This window comes from Meriones unguiculatus, chromosome 21 (genome assembly GCF_030254825.1).
Source record: "Meriones unguiculatus strain TT.TT164.6M chromosome 21, Bangor_MerUng_6.1, whole genome shotgun sequence".
Taxonomy (NCBI): Eukaryota; Metazoa; Chordata; class Mammalia; order Rodentia; family Muridae; genus Meriones; species Meriones unguiculatus.
In genome coordinates this window covers 57,877,647-57,895,160 of record NC_083368.1, presented here as the reverse complement: position 1 = coordinate 57,895,160, position 17,514 = coordinate 57,877,647, and the positions used below count along the sequence as shown (strand labels likewise).

Below are 17,514 nucleotides of genomic sequence, written 5' to 3'. Positions count from 1 at the left end.
TGGCACTTGGCTCGTGTCCCCCACCCACTCCCATCCCAGTCCACCCACTCCCATCCCCACCCCACCCCACCCTACCCCACTACTCCCAACCCTGCCCTCCCCACCAACCCAAGTAAGCCCCATCCCTTACCCCTCCCCACCCACCCACCCACCCTTCCCCGCCGGATCCGTAGTAAAGAGCCTGGCCTAAATGTTGCTCCTGCAAGAACACTCAAAACAGTAAGTTAGCCATTTCACCTTCCCTATTGCTGACTACCTTTTCTGCTTTTCCTCCCCCATGCTGAGGCTTGCAAAGTGTCCTGCGCACTCTGAGTGCCATCCTTCTGATCCTGGGACCTCCCATGTCTTCTTCCCTGAAGGTGTCCAGCTTGTTTCCTTCCGCTTTGCTTTGTGGTGTCCATCCTTCCTGGGTATGTCTGTATCCTGTCTCCACTGTATCATCCTCCTATAGTAGTATCTTTTCTTGCTACATTTCTTCTCTTTCCTTCCTGGCTGAGGTAAACCTTCCTGCTTCACTGCTGTGACACTTATTTTGTAGTTCAGCTACCAAGTATCACCTCTTTTTTTCTGTAGTATATGGTCTTGTCTTGGATGCACTTGCTTGTTCATATTCTTTCCATCCCTGTGTTCTTTTCTACAGCCATTCACTCTCTCTGGCCTGGATAGTCAGTTGGTCCTACTTTATACCTAACCTAAGGCTGCCTTTTTTTATTTTTTCACCCTCTCACATCAGACTTATTCCTCTTCTTTCCTTTCTTTCCATCAAAAAGAAGTACAGAACATTACAACCAAACCTGCCCTTCCTGTTCTTTCCCTCACTAACTTGCCCTGTCCGCAAAAGGAGTCCCTAAACTGAACACAGCCTTGTCAGTTGCACTTGCCTCTGAACGGTTAAAGATTATCTAGATCACCCAGCTCCTTCTGTGTCTAGCCTGTACCTCCCTGCGCTTCTTAAAGCCTTCTTCCACAAACACCAGTTTCCATTCTGGCCTTCCCTCCTGTCAGAAAAGCCTTCCAATTGAACCTCTACTTTGCACTGCTCAGCAGCCTCCCTGTTTATGATCTGCATTAAATCTACAAACCCTGCAGAGTTTAGAAGCCCTCTGCCCAGCTTCACTGCAGTTCCTGTTCCCTGCACAGGCTCTGTTGTACAGCACACCTCTGTCCTTTCAGCCAGCCTTGAACAGTGGAAGCACAGGTTTCAGAGGTCAACTGCGAAGTGGCTGTTCCGCATTGGTACCCAGCTGCGCCTCCACCATTTGCACACATCCTAAATATCCATGCTCTGACTGGACTCTCTCAGAGTCCAGTCCCACATTTCTGAGGTAGCCGAACAGTTGTCTGTGCAGGAAGGAGTCTATACGGTGCACCTCACCTGGTCTCCTCTAATTAACTCAAGCCACTCTTGTCCCTTTGCTGCAAACGCCACACAGTTCCATCCTACAAACTCCCCGGGCTTTTGCTTTTTTCACTCCTCCGAATTCTGACATTGATACCCCCAGTCCTATAAATCTATCCCCTGAGATATGCCAGTGTTCCCACCTAGGAACCTCTGCAGTCTGCTTTTCTATTTTTCATTGTTGCCTCTTGACCTTTGCTGAATCTACCATAAATTCATAAAGTTCTCTTCTGAAATGCTTCCTCTTCTGTTTTGCCATCAATTGACTCATACTTGCTCCTTTCCCATGCCATCCAGCATGTCTCTCTACCCTTGAATGTGACCCTTGCACAGTTGTCTCCTGTGTTTTCTCAAGTTGTGCTTTCTAGACACCTTCCAGCTCTTTCCATATCCAATTCTATTTCCCTTGCCAGCTCCCAGTCAATTCATGGAGCCAGGAGTTCTTCCCTCCATGTCTATTGGGTTTAACTTTTCCTTAATTGTTACAATTATTGCCAACCTCTGTTTACAACCAGCTCTACTGTCCCAGACCATCTTAGCGATGCTATGCTATTTTGGTAGTAGTCTTCTCTGCTTAACATGTCCCCTGAAAACATTTCTTACTCAACAAGTCCTTTGTTGACTCAGTGGTCCTCAACTTTTCTAGGTCATGGCTTCCTATACTACCTCATTCTCTTTAGACTTTCTTTTGCCACTGCTTCATCCTTCCTGGATTCTCTATCCATGTCAAAATCTTTTCTCTCAAGTGATTTCAAATTCTCTTTGCCCAGATGGAGGATAGAGTCCTGGATTCTCAGGGTTCACTCCTCTTTGTCCTTGCATTGTTGGTATACTGCAATCTCAGCAGCCCCTCAGGCTTCCTGCTGCTTTCATCCTTCTGGCCTCCATAAAGTTAAACTTCTCATCTTCTCTCCTCTCATTGCTGAGAACCAAGTTTCCACACTGGTTCTTTCAGATTCTTCTGAAAGTGCCCTCAAATAACGACTTTGAGCTCTGCCACCCAATTCCCACCCCGAATGCTTTTTGTCTTCTGCTGTCTCTCTTGCCCCATACATGCCTATTCCATCTGCCTTCAGAGACTCCCACCCTCGCTCTGCCTTGCTGCTGGGCTTACAGCTCTCTTCCTTGGCACTCCAGTCCCTGAATCCCCATCCTGCTGCAGCAAGCACCTCCTTCCATGAGCTCCCCTGTACTGCTGTCTCCATTCTCCTCTGCTCCTGTCTCCTCGTGGACAACCAGCCATATACCAGTACCCACCTTTCTTAACTCGGGAACCACAGTTGGCACCGCACTCCCTGCCCCCGACAGGAAGCCCTCACACTGCTCTCACTCCAGTCTGACACTCAGGACTCTGATGCCTCCATCTGCCTGGACTCACAGGCTCCATGTGCTCACCCTCCCTTCTCTGTAGCCATCTCCATCCCCCCCCCCCACCAGTGATTCTCACCCGGGGGTGCATGGCCCCCAGGAGCCTATCAGAACCATCCGTGTTCTGATAGACTACCTGAGGGCCGTGCCCACCCCCCCCTCGGGTGGAACCCCCCCACCCCCCACCCCCGGTTAAGAATCACTGCTGTGGGTGCCCCTGTCCCCCTTGGCCTTTATTCTCCCATCCCATGCCCTTAGCTTTCTGGTGGAGATAGCCTCACTCAAGCATGTCAGTGCTTCCCCTGTGTCATACACACTCAACACTCAATAGTTGGAAACACCTCCTTTCCCTCTCAGTTTACTCTTTCACACACAATGTGCCCTGAGCCTGGTTTGTATATCTTTAAACAAACATCATCCCCTCCATCCTCCTAATTCCCACCCTTCCCACTTCTGATTCTTCCCTCTTCACAACATCACAGAGTCTGGGCAGAGCACTGGTGCTCTCTGTCCTGATGCTGCAGGCCAGCACACTGCCACTGCTGCCCTTCCCACCCCCTCTCCATGTCTCAGTAGACTTACTTAATTGCCAGCCTGTCTTTATCAGCTCTGTACTCAAGGTGGAAGCTTCTATGGGCTGAGCTCATTGCCTGAATCCCAGGTTGTATCTCCTCAACCTACCTCTTTCATTTTCCCCACTACTGTCAGCCCCCACCCCCTTCCAACCTAGCTAATCTTGAAATAAGCCTCCCCCTAGCCAGCCTTCCCCACCAGCTACCCACTGCTAAGTAGTCTGGAACAGAACCTGGCCAAAAGCTGCAGTATTCAAGCACTTCAACACCTTAAGAGCACATTTTCCTCTTTCCCTTTTCCATGAACAGCCTTGAAGGCTGGCCAAGTCCTCCAAGTGCCTTCTTGAACGCTAGCCTGTTGCTGCCTAGCCTGTCTCCTTCTACCCTACTCTTGCTCTCCATCTTCTCTGGGTGCCTTTGTGTCGTTTGTCTTCTGTAAGTGACGGCCTTATTGTCCTGTAGCCACATTATATTTGCCATCTTTCTCTTTCCTCCCTGTTCCTCCTGGGCCACCTGCATTACAGAATTCATACTCCCATTTCTCTGAGGTCTGTACTTCTCTCAGCTAGCTAGTGGCAGCCACTTCCTCCCCTCCCCTGCTCTGTTCTCCACAGCAGTCTTTTCTTCATATACCCACTCTCAGCCTCTTTCTGTCCTCTCCCTATTCCCTTCTCTTCTGCGGTCAGTGGCTGCTGCTCATTTGGCTAGCCCATCAATGCTGGCTTCAGGCAACACTCAGCTCACCTTTGCTTCATCATTGCAGTGATTTGGGTTTGCTGGAGGAGGGGTGTTTCTCTTTCCATGATAGTCCCCGGGTTCCTCAAAAGTCTACATACTGCTTCCTATCAAGCTCATTCCTCTGTTGTTTCTCGTGCACAGGGTACTTTCCCAAAGAGCAGAATCAATGTTGGGGCAGCTGCCTTCCCACCATCCATCCTGTAGTCAGGTCACTCTTGTCTGCTTTTCTCCTTTGGGCCCACTACATTATAAGACTACACTCACTCAGTAATGAAGTTCTGTTCACACACGTACCAGTCTTCCTCTCTTGACCTTTGACGAAAATGAAACAACAAAAACCCAGCCCCTGAATTTCTGTGCCTCAAAACCCTAGCGCCTTGCTGTACCCTACAAAACTACTCTCCCTACTTCCTTTACTTTCTCAAACTAGAGCTGCAAACCTAATGGGATTAGATCCTCTGCATCAAGGCTCCACTAATCTCTCTTCCCCACACAGTCTCTCTGATGCAAGCATACCCCTCTGCCTTCAGCCAGCCTTGAACAGTAGAAGAACAGACTTGGTCGCTGCGAAGTGGCTGTTCCGCATTTGTACCCAGCTGTGCCTCCACCATTTGCACACATCCTGTATCTACCCACATGCTCGTTTCTTGCCACTCACGCCCATTCCCATCTCCCTGAGGTTGCCTTCCAGTGCTGTCTATTCAGGAACTATCATAAAGTGCATGTCACTTGGTTTCTTCTAATCAATCCAAGTCGTTTTGACCCCTTTACTTTGCTTTTTCTTAAGAGCCCCATTCTGCAAACACTTGGGAGTTGGTTTCTTCTCTCTTCTCCTAAGGCTTGACACTGATACTCCCAATCCTACCAGCTTGTCCCCTGAGATCTCCCAGTGCTCCGATTTGGGGAGCTTTGCACTATGACTTCCCCTTTTTATAGTGGCCTGTTTGCTTTTGCCAAAACCACCAGACAAGATCGTTCCATTTTCTCCTGAACTGACCCCTCTTTTCTTTTCCTGTCAACTCCTCTGATGCACCGAGACTCCTACCTGCTGCTTTCCATGGCAGCCTAACTGTATCCTCTCTCTGCCCTAAACATACATTTACATTTTCCAGGGTGTTCCCCTGTGCTTCCCTCTACTGCTGTTTTCCAGAGACACTCCACTTCCCATCAGCATCCAGCCTTACTTCTTCTGTCACCTTCTAGTCAGTCTATGGACTTGGGGATCCTGCCCTCGCTATCTGCTCAGTTGTTGACCTGTCCTCACTGTTGTCCGTAGCCAGCAGTACTGAGTCCGTCTCCTGTCCAAACTCACCTCTGATGTTTATGTTACGGTCAATTACTTACCTGGGGTCTTTCCCTAAGCCTTTCCTCACTCATGCACATCAGTGATAAAGTACTGTGACCACTTCTTCGTGGCCCATTTCTCTTCTGCCATGCTCTTTGTTTTCCCTGGGTTTCCTTTGGACTTCGCCTGCACTAAGACCAAGTTTCTGTATGTTCCCTATTCATTCCCACCCCCAATGGTCCATGGCATTTCTCCCTAGATTAAGTGCCCTCCTAAGTCTAACCTACCTCTTTCTTTCCCGCCGGGCTCTTCCGTTTTATTCTCTCTTGTTCTTGCCAAATGGAGCGTCTTACCTATCATGATCTCCCTTGAGTTGAAAACATCTTCTGGACCCTGAGTAGCCATTTCTTCTGCTTTTCTCTCCAGTACAATAAACTACTATGTTCCCACTTCTGTGTTCTGAGCTACTGTCTATGAATGCTCTAGCAGACCTTTTCCTGACTCTATCCTTGGTACCCAGGGTTTCATTCATTGCATTCTCTATGCTAGAGTCATGTATACCACTATATTCCCACATCTAGGCACTCAAGAGTTTGCCTCCTCCTGTCCTGAACTATGGGATCCTCCAAGCATCCTGCATCTGTAGTACTAGGTGACATATCACATTGCTTTCAGATTCTTCTAAAACATATGAAAGCAGAAATGGGTCTTTCATTCTCTACTGTGTTCCTATCTGTGCATGCTTTTGTCTTCTGCCCCTATTCTTGTTGAAACAGAGAATACCCATTTCTACACAGGAGTACCCACCTTCACTCTGATCTGATGGTGGGCTGATAGTTGTTTTCCTGGGCACTCTAGTCCCTGACTCCTTTTCCTTTAACATTCGCCTCCTTCCCTGAGTTCCTTTATCTGCCTCCCATAGAAACCAGCCACACTATCTCCCATCACCTCTATGTATCAACCACCTCTTTCAGCCTCACTGCTCACCTCAGTCCTCAGCAGGAACCACAGTTGGCACCGCACTCCCTGCCCCCGACAGGAAGCCCTCACACTGCTCTCACTCCAGTCTGACACTCAGGACTCTGATGCCTCCATCTGTCTGGACTCACAGGCTCCATGTGCTCACCCTCCCTTCTCTGTAGCCATCTCCATCCCCCACCCCCACCAGTGATTCTCACCCGGGGGTGCATGGCCCCCAGGAGCCTATCAGAACCATCCGCTACTGCGGGGTTGTTGTTAATGTCTGTGAGCAGGTCACTGCTCCCCTCTGATGTTCTGATAGACTACCTGGGGGCCGTGCCCACCCCCCCCCTCGGGTGGAACCCCCCACCCCCCACCCCCCGGTTAAGAATCACTGCTGTGGGTGCCCCTGTCCCCCTTGGCCTTTATTCTCCCATCCCACGCCCTTAGCTTTCTGGTGCAGATAGCCTCACTTAAGCATGTCAATGCTTCCCCTTCTGTATAGACCTACATTCTCTTCTTCCAACCCTCCTGCCTTTCTGTTTACTCCTTCACACAGGACATACTGCAGCCCCCCATCTTCATGAGAATTGTTCTCTTGAAGGTCCTACCCCCTGCCCCTTATCCTCTTGCACCCTTACATCAGTATCTTTGATTCTAGACCTTTCTCTCTTTCCCTTAAGCCTTCCCAACTCTTCCTCTGCATAGACACAGGAGCCCCTGTAGAGCCGACTGCTGTTTCAGGCAATCTTTTGTTTCCTGTAAAAATAGCCCCTTGCTTTTGCCCTCCTTCCTACTTTACTTAAAGCTTTTAGTTTCTTCTCTTTGTAGGATCAGTAGACTCCTTCAACCTGTATTACTCATTCTTATCACTCAAAATAGAATCTTCCACAAGCTCAGTTCTAGACATTTATGATCTCTAGGCCTGCGTCCTCAATCCACCCCCACCTCCAGCATTACTCCTCCCACCCTGCCTCCCCGGCCAGCCCGGTCTGCCTCCACACTGTGCCTACCCCAAACCCACCTTAGAACTACCCACCCACCCTTTCCTACTAGATCCCGAGAACCTGGCCAAAACTTACACCCTTGGCAGTGGTGTCCACATTTCTCCCTGGCATTTAGTCTCTTCCCTTTCCTGTTCTCTCCCTCATCCCCGTTTGTCTCCCCCACCCCATTTTGTGTATGTGCACTTGCCTTCACTGTAACCTTGGGACCACCTCCTTCTCCTTGGTCCAGCCTCTTTCTCCTTAGTCCGTGCCGCTTCTACTCTGCTCTCTGTCCAACCTAGTGCTAATCCTCATCTGTCTTCCATAGCTGGCCTCTTTTCCTTTTCCTTATCACGTATTCCCACATATATCCTTACTGGCTTCTTCTCTTTCTTAGCCAAGAGGAGGCTCCCTGCCTCAGATCTAGACCAAAGTCCTCCAGTCTACTTCTTTGTATTCATTCCTTGTTTCTTCACAGGAACCAACTCACTTCTTCTCTAACTTGCTCTCACTGCTCAGCCACTTTTCCTCCTCTCCTTATCCCCCTCTCTCTTCAGGAACCTCTCCATTGATTCTCACTTCTTCTTTCTCTCAGCTGCTTTTGCCTACTTCTGCCTACTAATAGTTCATCCTATGAAACAAGTTCCCATGAAACGTTCTTTTTCTCCTTTCTTCCCTTCATTTCCATTCCCCATAAAAGAATCCCCATTGATCATAGGAGATCCAATTTTACTTGTTTCTCCTTTCAGCATACGTATACTACCTTCACACTGATTTTCAGATTTTAGGACCTCTTCCTATGTGAGTACTACTTCCCATCCTTTTCTCTGAACTCTCTTGCTCTTTGGACCCAGAATAGATGCTCACATACGGCTCAAACCCTTTACTCCTGGAGCCTGGTTTTCTCTTGCTCTGCCTTTTGTTTACCTTCTTTACCCCCAATACTATACCCACAAAGCCCAGCATTCTGGTGTCAACTTTGAAGCCCACCTTGCCTTCTATGTCAGCCAATACAGACTTCTAGCCACCCTGCAAAGGGTTTCCCCTTTACAGGATCTAGCTAATCCTACAAAATATCTTCTCAGCATTGATCAGGAGATGCTTCTCCAACATTGACAAGCTTCTCTTTACCCACATTCTGGAGTTGGTGTGCATGGGTCCATCCCCATGTTGCTGAGATGACCTGCCAGTCCTATCTGTGCAAACACTGTTCCATTCTGGATGAAACACAGATCACTGGGACCCTTCATGTCCTATTCTTAGGTCTGCCACTTTGCAGATGCCTGAGTTTGGGGTGTTTGTCTCTGCTGTGTGCCTATGGTTTGACACTGATGCTAAATTGTCTCCTGAGACCTACAAATCTCCATATGGAAACTTTGGATTCTACCTGTCCTTTTCCTAACCACCTTATGTTCAAGACTGACCTATATAAATTCATAATTTACCCTTATGTGCCTTCTAAGCATTGTCTTTCCAATCACCTCCTTTACCTAACAAATGCTCCATCCTACTGCCTTTTTATGGCAGCCAAGTTCTAATCGCTTTCTTTCTATAGGATATAAATTAACCCTTATCTCATCATCCCCTGCAGTCTCTTCCCCTGTATTTTGCCTGAACTCTGCCACCTTCCAGTGACTAGACCTCTTCCCCTTCTTGCCTGCTCCCTCCCTTAAGTTCTCACCGCTGCCATGTCACCAGGCTCTTTGTCTCCAGTGTGCTGTCTGGAGTCCACTCCTGGCCTGGTCTCAGCTTAGTCATCCGACCTGCTTAGGTTACTGCACAACACAGATGTTTTCTCCCTTCGGAGCGTCCCCTCTCCAAGCTGTTAGCATCTCGCCATGTCTGCCACTGTCCTGGTGGTCCTCGAGTTTTCTAGGTGCCTCCCTATCCCTGCCTCCTCCTCTGGCTGGTCTACCCATGTTCTTCCTCCGAAGCTTGGCTCCTCTGCCTCACTTTTGTCTCCCTCTGTTCTTTGGTGTGCAGTGGTGCCTTTTCCTGAGCTCTCGGTACTCTCTGCTCTTAGCTGTTTTCTCCTTCTACTACTTTTCCTCATTTTGACCCAGTGGTCCAGCTCTTCTCCTACATTGTCACATTTTTCCCAAAAGCCTCACCTCCTCCCCCCTTCTGCAGGGCCTAGCTGACCCTTACTCTTGCTGTGCTTCCTTCAGTGTCTGGAACTCTTTGAGATGCCCTCTGTGATGCCTGGTGTCTGCAGACCTAACCCTGCACCAGCCTGACCTGTTCCACACCCACTGCATCACCACATTTGGTTCTCTGCATCGGACTGGTTACTGCAAGTCCACACCCTCCTTCCCGCAGTCCCAGTGGCCCCAGCTTAGGAGTTCCTTCTAGAACTCCATATCCATGGCTCCTGTACCCTGTTTTACATTCTCTCACACTCTTAGAGTCACACTCTGATTAAGCTCTTGGGGAACATGGACCCCAGGGGTCCTGTCACAGTGTGATTTGGTATTGTGCTCCATATAGTCCACCCTACCCTGACATAGCAGCCCCTACCCTTACCCCAACTTACCCAGACACTGACAGCTTTCTTCCTGGGCACTTCAGATCCTAACAACTCTTCCTGCTGCTGCTGAGCCTCTCTGCCCCCTTGTCACCACTCAACTCTCCCTTGCCCTCCATTCCCTGCTTCCTCATGGATAACAAGCCTCAACTTTCATCATTACTGAATATTACCCATCTGGGCCTCACTGCCCACCTCAGTCCTCAGCAGGAACCACAGTTGGTACCGCACTTCCTGCCCCCGACAGGAAGCCCTCACACTGCTCTCACTCCAGTCTGACACTCAGGACTCTGATGCCTCCATCTGTCTGGACTCACAGGCTCCATGTGCTCACCCTCCCTTCTCTGTAGCCATCTCCATCCCCCACCCCCACCAGTGATTCTCACCCGGGGGTGCATGGCCCCCAGGAGCCTATCAGAACCATCCGCTACTGCGGGGTTGTTGTTAATGTCTGTGAGCAGGTCACTGCTCCCCTCTGATGTTCTGATAGACTACCTGGGGGCCGTGCCCACCCCCCCCCCTCGGGTGGAACCCCCCACCCCCCACCCCCCGGTTAAGAATCACTGCTGTGGGTGCCCCTGTCCCCCTTGGCCTTTATTCTCCCATCCCATGCCCTTAGCTTTCTGGTGCAGATAGCCTCACTCAAGCATGTCAGTGCTTCCCCTTCTGTATAGACCCTGAACCCTCCCAACTCCTTCCTTTCCCTTTTCACACTTTCACACACAACATAATCCAACCAGTCTGCACTGTATAATTAATATTTTCTCTCATTTATACTTTTTCTCTTTTTTTCTAATTATTCTTTTAAAGGACCAACATCCGTTTTCCCTTGTATATTTAAATTTACCTCCTTTTGCACACACCATGGTCTAGTGTGCAATTTTATGCTTCATACTCAACATTGTACTTTTCCCAACTCTGAAAGAAACCTGGACATCTCATCCAAGCCACTTTTCCACATTTCCTTCATCTCTTCCCCTAAGCCCTCCATAGCATGTTTCTACCTTTTACTTCCATTCCTCACTTTACCACTCAATACTTGAGCTCTTTTAAGTGCTTAATAAGATCTAGGTTGTAAACGGACCTTTCCATGAGCTTGTAAAAAGGTGCTCTCCCTCCTGACACTTTCCATAGCAGTTTATGAGTTTGATTTTCACAAAGCATTCTCCATTCTGTCTTCAAAGTAACATACTATACCACAGGTCTCTAGATCCACATGAGGAGAGCTCCCACTACCGCTCCTGCTCTCCACCCCGAAGGGCACATTCCTGTACAACACACTAATCTGGTCACGTTCAGCTCTCCCCTTTGTTTCTCTCTCTTCTTCTCTCCGTTACCTCTTCAGGAGGTTTTCATCTCACTGGTTTTCTTGGGGCTCACTGTAGTCCTCCGTGTACCTCCTTAGGCTTACCATTCTGTAAGTGTTTTCTCTGATCCCACCTCCTCCCATCACTGCTTTCTAATGCTTTTCCCATGCCACTGAGCATGCTTTCTAGGCCTGGATGTGCTCTGTCTCACTTGTGCTCTTTGGGGGCCTTTCCACAGCTCAGTTTGGTTTCTCTGCTTATTTCTCAAGTTCTCCTTTGTTTGAAATAAAACTTAAAAATACTATGTAGTATCCCTTTCCTTTTGCCATTTCTGTCTTTAGAGCTGACCACAGATGGTCTTCCCGCTGGCTGCTTTCCCAGCTCACCCTTTGCCCTCAGGTCTCTTTGGCCTCTCTTTTGTCCTCTAGTCCTTTTCTTGGTTATAATCAGCCTCAAACTCAGAAATTCACATGCCCCTGCCTCCTGAATGCTAGGATTGAAGGTGTGCGTCAGTGCCGCTGGCAGCGCGTACACACACACACACTCCTAGCTTTTCTATCAACTGACCTTGCTCTGTATATACTTTCCTGAACATTACCCCTCCTGTGTCCTGTTTTTAGTTACCACTTGATCTTCTTTTTCTTAAGATCTGCCTACAACACCTTCTTCCTGACCCACGTGCTTTGTAAATACCAGCAACCATTCCCCCTAGGTACCCACCCAGTGCTTTGTGTAGTAAATACACTGCATTCTGAGTTTAAAAAGCCTTCATCCAGATCCAATTTTTTTTTTGTGGGGGGGGTTTAAAAAAAAAAGCACATTTTCACAACTATCATTAAAATGCTCATGAAAACATTTAAGAATGTTTTAAACATAAACCATGTTTAAGGACAGTTGTCTGTTTTAAATGCAATTTTTGGTAGGAGACGTGTATGTGGTACAAAATGAGCTCATACTATGGATATAGTTCCATATACTATGGAACAGTAATGTTTTTAACACATAAATAACAAGTTGTTATACCTTACACATTAAATTCATACAATATAAATAAATATTTTGGAAATGTTTACTTACCAACTGATGAGTTTCTTATCTCGCTCACATTTTAGAGAAGATGGACAGGAATAGTTCACAGCATTTGTAAGGTCCTTGATCATAGAAAGTGAGCCTACTGATGAAGTACTATGGCCATAACAAAACTGTGTTCCCCTCCAGCAGCCATGTATGCAAGGGAATCCCATTACCATCTGAGAGTAACTCACTGGGTTAAGCACATGGCGGGTGTATGGCATGTGCATGTGTGTGTCTAAGGACTCTACATGCTAACTGCTTTTCAACTGTGTGCTGTAGAGCTAGTGATACTTGCACGCCTCATTCTAGCCCGTCACATGACACTGTACCTTAGTTCTAAAACAACCTGAACTCGTGCATTTTATCTCCACTCAAGTACCCCCATGTATGTTTTCCCGACTGCTCTCACTTCTCTTTCATTCCTTAACAACACCCCAGCCAGTCCAACCTCATACATGGTTTTTTCCCTCCCATATCTTAAAATATTCTGCATGCCTCACGTGACCTGCTGAGCCTCCTGAATTTTTGGATTCAGCAGGTCTGTGACCAGCGGAGACTAGACCTGCCACACGTTTAGGAAATGCCGTCCTTGTTTTTCCTCCATCAAGCCCGTTTAGGTCTTCCCTCCTTCAAGCCCTCTGGTTACAAACATCACACCCAGGCATAAGGAGCAGGTTTGCTCCGCTCTCCTTCCTGTTCTCTTCTCCAAGCACTCACCACTGCAATCTGGGAGTTTAGTTCTAGAAATCTCTGTGGCTTAGTGGTCCCTCCCATTACCATGCCCTCAGAATCATTCTCTAGGCCACAGCTCCTCCAGGACTTTCATCTCTCCTTCTGTTGTCTTTAGGGCCTTCTCATTCCAGCCAGTCACTGCCTTTGTTTTCGTCTGTCATTTTCCCGTTCCTTCCTCCTCACTCTCTTTTCCTAGAACAGTGTCAACCCCATGTAGATACCGCCTGTTTGTCCAGATGAACTGCCTTCTCTTGAACAACACTTCTCTCCACTGCCTCTCCCTCCTCAGCAGCCACTCCAGTGCAGCCCTCTACACAGCACAATTTCCACTCCTCTGTCTTAATTACATGTGTGTTCATCCCCGTCCTTGAAAATAAAAATGAAGTTTTCCTTTTGAGTTGGTTCCCACTATAACCTTCAGCCATTTGCGCCCATACCAGCCATCCATTCTATTCAGACTACTCAATCCCTGGGTGTCATTTTATCAGGTTCATCCTAGTCCATCTCTCCCTAGTCCTTTGAATTAAAATTCCCACCCCACCCCCAGCTTAATGCCCTTCTTCTCTTCCCACTGCAAGTGCTGTATTTTAATGTCTAGTTTAAAGATCCAGTATCTAGCCCGAGACCTACTTTCTTTCAGCTCAGAGGACGCATTCTGGGAAAACCATTACCGATCTGCATGTCACTGTCCTTCAGCTAATGCTCCCAGCCTCTCTCCTCAGTCGTGATGTTTAGTGCAGATGTGTGCCATAGCCTTCTTACTAACGCTTCCCAGCAATCAAGTGCTCCTGTCTTCCCTGTGGGCTCTGCCATTCTTTTTCCTGTAGACACTGACAACTGTGTTAGCTACAGAACTGCTTTTACCCCCAAAGCTATCTTTATATCATTATGGATTTAGCAGTCTTTTCTCTCATCTTGCTTCCCTGACACTTTTTAGTATCAGACTTTCAGAGGGTCTTTGCTGTTGGCCAAGGCTCAGATCCGTCCAATTTACATACTCCTTGACCCAGTCAGTCTGTTGGTCATTAGTTGCTTCAGATGCCACTGGAGGGATTACCAGATCATACTCCTTCATTAGTGTTTCTTAACCACATTTTCTCTCCATCTTTGGTTGCAATCTAGCTAACACATTTCTCTACTACAAAATCAACTGTGGGTTTTTTTGGGTTGTTTTTTTGTTGTTGTTTTTTTTGTTTTGTTTTGTTTTCAGCATTCCTCATTCTGGCCCTCTACAATTCCCTTCCCTACCCAGCCTTTGCACTCACTCTGTCCTTCCATCCCAAATGCTACTTACTTCTCCTGTCTTCAGAGTCCAACCTCTGTCTCCTCTGGGATCCTTTCATGCAAGGCCCCCTAGGGCTCCCACCGTTCTCTGTCAGCCAGACTCCACAGAGCACATCAGCAGTTGTAATGGCACACCATGCAACAATCTGCAGGGTCTTAGCTATCTGCCATCCTGTACACTTCTCCCCACCACGTCCAACATGGACACAGGGTTCTTCGGACTATCTCCCTCATAATCTCCATGCATTCTCCATCTAGTAGCAGTCACCTGTTCTCAGGACAAGCTACCTGATGTGGTGCCCAAGAATACAGTTGTAGCTTTCATTTCATGTCTGTCGTTCATTAGTGCTGGCTAATGTTGGTGTACAGTTGCCCCTCCCCCAACATGCAGAACAGCCTTAGTCTCAGCACCCATTCTGTGTGCAGCATTCGCCGACACCCAGACTGTCTGCGAGGTGTTCATCATCGCCTAACCCCCCTTCCTCCTTCATTTCCTGTGTATTGTACTGCCTCTGCCCACTCTTGACCCCTGTGGATCACGGCAGGTGGCCTGTTCCCTTTAACCCTCTCTAACTGTCGCTCTCAGCGCACCTTCTTCAGCTATCTAGGAATCTCTTCATTTTTGCCATAGCCTTCCCTCAGTGGTTTAACCTCTGCAGTTTCCATTCTGACAGGCCCAACTGCACATCCCTCTCCCTAATTAGCTTCTAGCATTCATCTTTTCCCCCCCAATTCTGAAATCTTTTTACACTAACCTCCTCAGCAGCTGGATCTCATTTTTAGCAATTCTGTACAAAAGCCTCTTTTAACAGAGGTGTGCAGGTTTTTTTGTTGTTGTTGTTGTGTTTTTTTTTTTTGTTTTTTTTTTTTTTGTTGGCTTGTCTTTTTGGATTTTGCCTCTCCTGTTTCATGAAGCTGTAATCTTTGACAGTGAAGTGATGCCCCTGCCATCTCTGTCTCTCAATGTCTGTTTTTCCTCTAGCCATACTGATGCTACCACCACTGGCTTTTATTGTGGCCCTTGGCAGCTTCCTTTCAAGTCTTCACTGTATCAACCGAATCATTTAATGAAAAATGTGCCACACAAAGGTTCCACTTACTCTCCCTCAGTCCATCTGTGTCACATCTTTAGTATCTGTAAATGCTGTTTCCTATTTTCTACATAAAAGCCACTCAGTCTGCCCCAGTCTGTGATTTCGTCATTTGCCATTCATTGTCTTACTGTAATTAACCCCATGCTCCTAATCCTGCAACTTCACACAGCACTCTATTAAAATTTATACTAAAGAACTATGACATTGAACTGTAGTGTTATCAATACCAATTATATGAGGGAGGAAGGGAGGGGTGGATGGAGGGATGGATGGATGGATGGATGGAATGATTTAAGACTGAACAAGTACCTCTTGTTGCCAACACCACCATGTTTTGAGTTTCCTTCCTCATCCTGCTTATACCTCTAATAGCTTTCTAAAGCTCCGATTTCTAGTCAGTCATCTGAAACATAGTGCCTATTTGTTTTTCCATTTTGACAGCAAAACCTCATTTTCACCTACTCACTGCAGGTTAAAAGTTGACTTCTGGTGTTCTGTGAATCAACTCAGGCCACAACCTAAAGCCAGCATCGACACCATGTGCTTGGTCAGTGTTAATCTGGCAATCCATGCAACCTGTTGTCAGCAGCTGTTGTATACTAGAGCAGTGAATGGTTCTCCTTTGACCAGCATGACAAAAAGTCCCCCCAAAATATCTCCCCCTGCTTTCTTCACATCAACACAAGAACCTGCTCAGGCCATCTCTTCCGTGTACTGTTTCAGTCCACGGTACAAAAGTGTCTTCAAGTCATGCTCTGTGAAACTGACTTTTTGACCAGCTTGCAAATGCTTCAACAGGTACTACCTTAGAGCAGAACATGCTAGCCCATGTTAAAACCTGCAACTGTGGAGCGCAGGTGGTGTTTCCTCCATGGTGGTGACGTGTTTGCTCTGCCACTCGTGAAAATTTGTCTGCCATTCCCTCCAGTTGCAGGCACCTTCAGCTGTACCATGAAGTTCACAGTCCGGGATTGTGACCCTAACACTGGAGTTCCAGATGAAGATGGATATGATGATGAGTATGTGGTGAGTCTTCCCTGCGTAGACCCTGACACCTCTGCAACATTCAATGACTTGTCAAAAGAAAGAGCTGACAACGACAAAACTCATGGAACCAAGACTAACCTTCTCTTGCAATGGCACTGTGATGCCAGAATTTAAATGGATCACTTTATAACTAAAGCAAAGAAATTCACTGCCCTACCTGCCTTAATGGGAATAATTAGGAGATAATTGCATCATTTTTAATGTGATTGAGTTTACTTATAAAGTAGGTTTTGGTTTTGCTTCAAGAACTTTTTGTTTGGTTGGCTCTAGTGTTCTCAAGCCCTGTACTGAAACGCTTCGCCAGAAGGTCACATTTTAGAAGGTGCTGTATGGCCTCAAGTCAGAGGTCTACGTGTGGACTACTGTGGCCCTCAGGGCCACTGGCACTCAGCCTACACTTGGCTTGTGCTCCTCTGTACTAGAACATACAGAGGCAGGAAAGCAGCTCCCCTCAGGCCCTTTGCATGGTCTTCTGTTCTTGTTGTCGACTCAGAGGACTGTTATTTACTGACCCTTGCTTATTGCCCACTAGCTGGAAGACCTTGAAGTGACTGTATCTGACCATATTCAGAAGGTACTAAAACCTAACTTTGCTGCTGCCTGGGAAGAAGTGGGAGATGCCTTTGAGAAAGAAGAGACCTTTGCCCTGAGCTCTACAAAAACCCTTGAAGGTAAGAAGAGTTTTGCTGCCAGTGAGCTGCCTGGCACCAGTCTAACCTAGGAGGCACACATGCAGTTCCAGAAGAACTCCTTTCACAGAGTTATGTTTAAGTCATCCACTCAAAACTAGGCACCTGACCTGCAGCTCCCAGCACACACTCGTGCTTAACTTTCTTGATCCTTGTTACGTCAACTTCCTCCTCAACAGAGGCTGTCAACAACATCATCACCTTTCTGGGCATGCAGCCATGTGAGCGATCAGATAAAGTTCCCGAGAACAAGAATTCCCACTCCCTCTACCTGGCAGGTAAGACTTCACCAGCTCTCCCCTACAATCCGTAGCAGGATTTAAACAGAGGGATGCAGATAAGCACTCCCTGCCCTGCGGTTGTCGGCCATCTTGCTATGTAACAATCTGAAACCCCATCAAAGGAGTCACTGATCTTGCCGGGTCTCCTTAAGTTTCTCTAACAGATGCCAGTGC

At 47.6% G+C, this 17,514-nt stretch overlaps 1 protein-coding gene across 3 annotated transcripts in view; it reads left to right on the top strand.

The window, feature by feature from the left end:
- Positions 1–17,514, top strand: part of Copg2 (COPI coat complex subunit gamma 2) — a 103,421-nt gene that overhangs the window by 84,022 nt on the left and 1,885 nt on the right. For all 3 annotated transcript variants that reach the window (XM_060373856.1, XM_060373855.1, XM_060373857.1), the window contains 3 exons: positions 16,252–16,349; positions 16,903–17,041; positions 17,239–17,337. In XM_060373856.1, the coding sequence (XP_060229839.1) occupies positions 16,252–16,349; positions 16,903–17,041; positions 17,239–17,337 (336 nt within the window). The remainder of the gene's footprint in view (positions 1–16,251; positions 16,350–16,902; positions 17,042–17,238; positions 17,338–17,514) is intronic.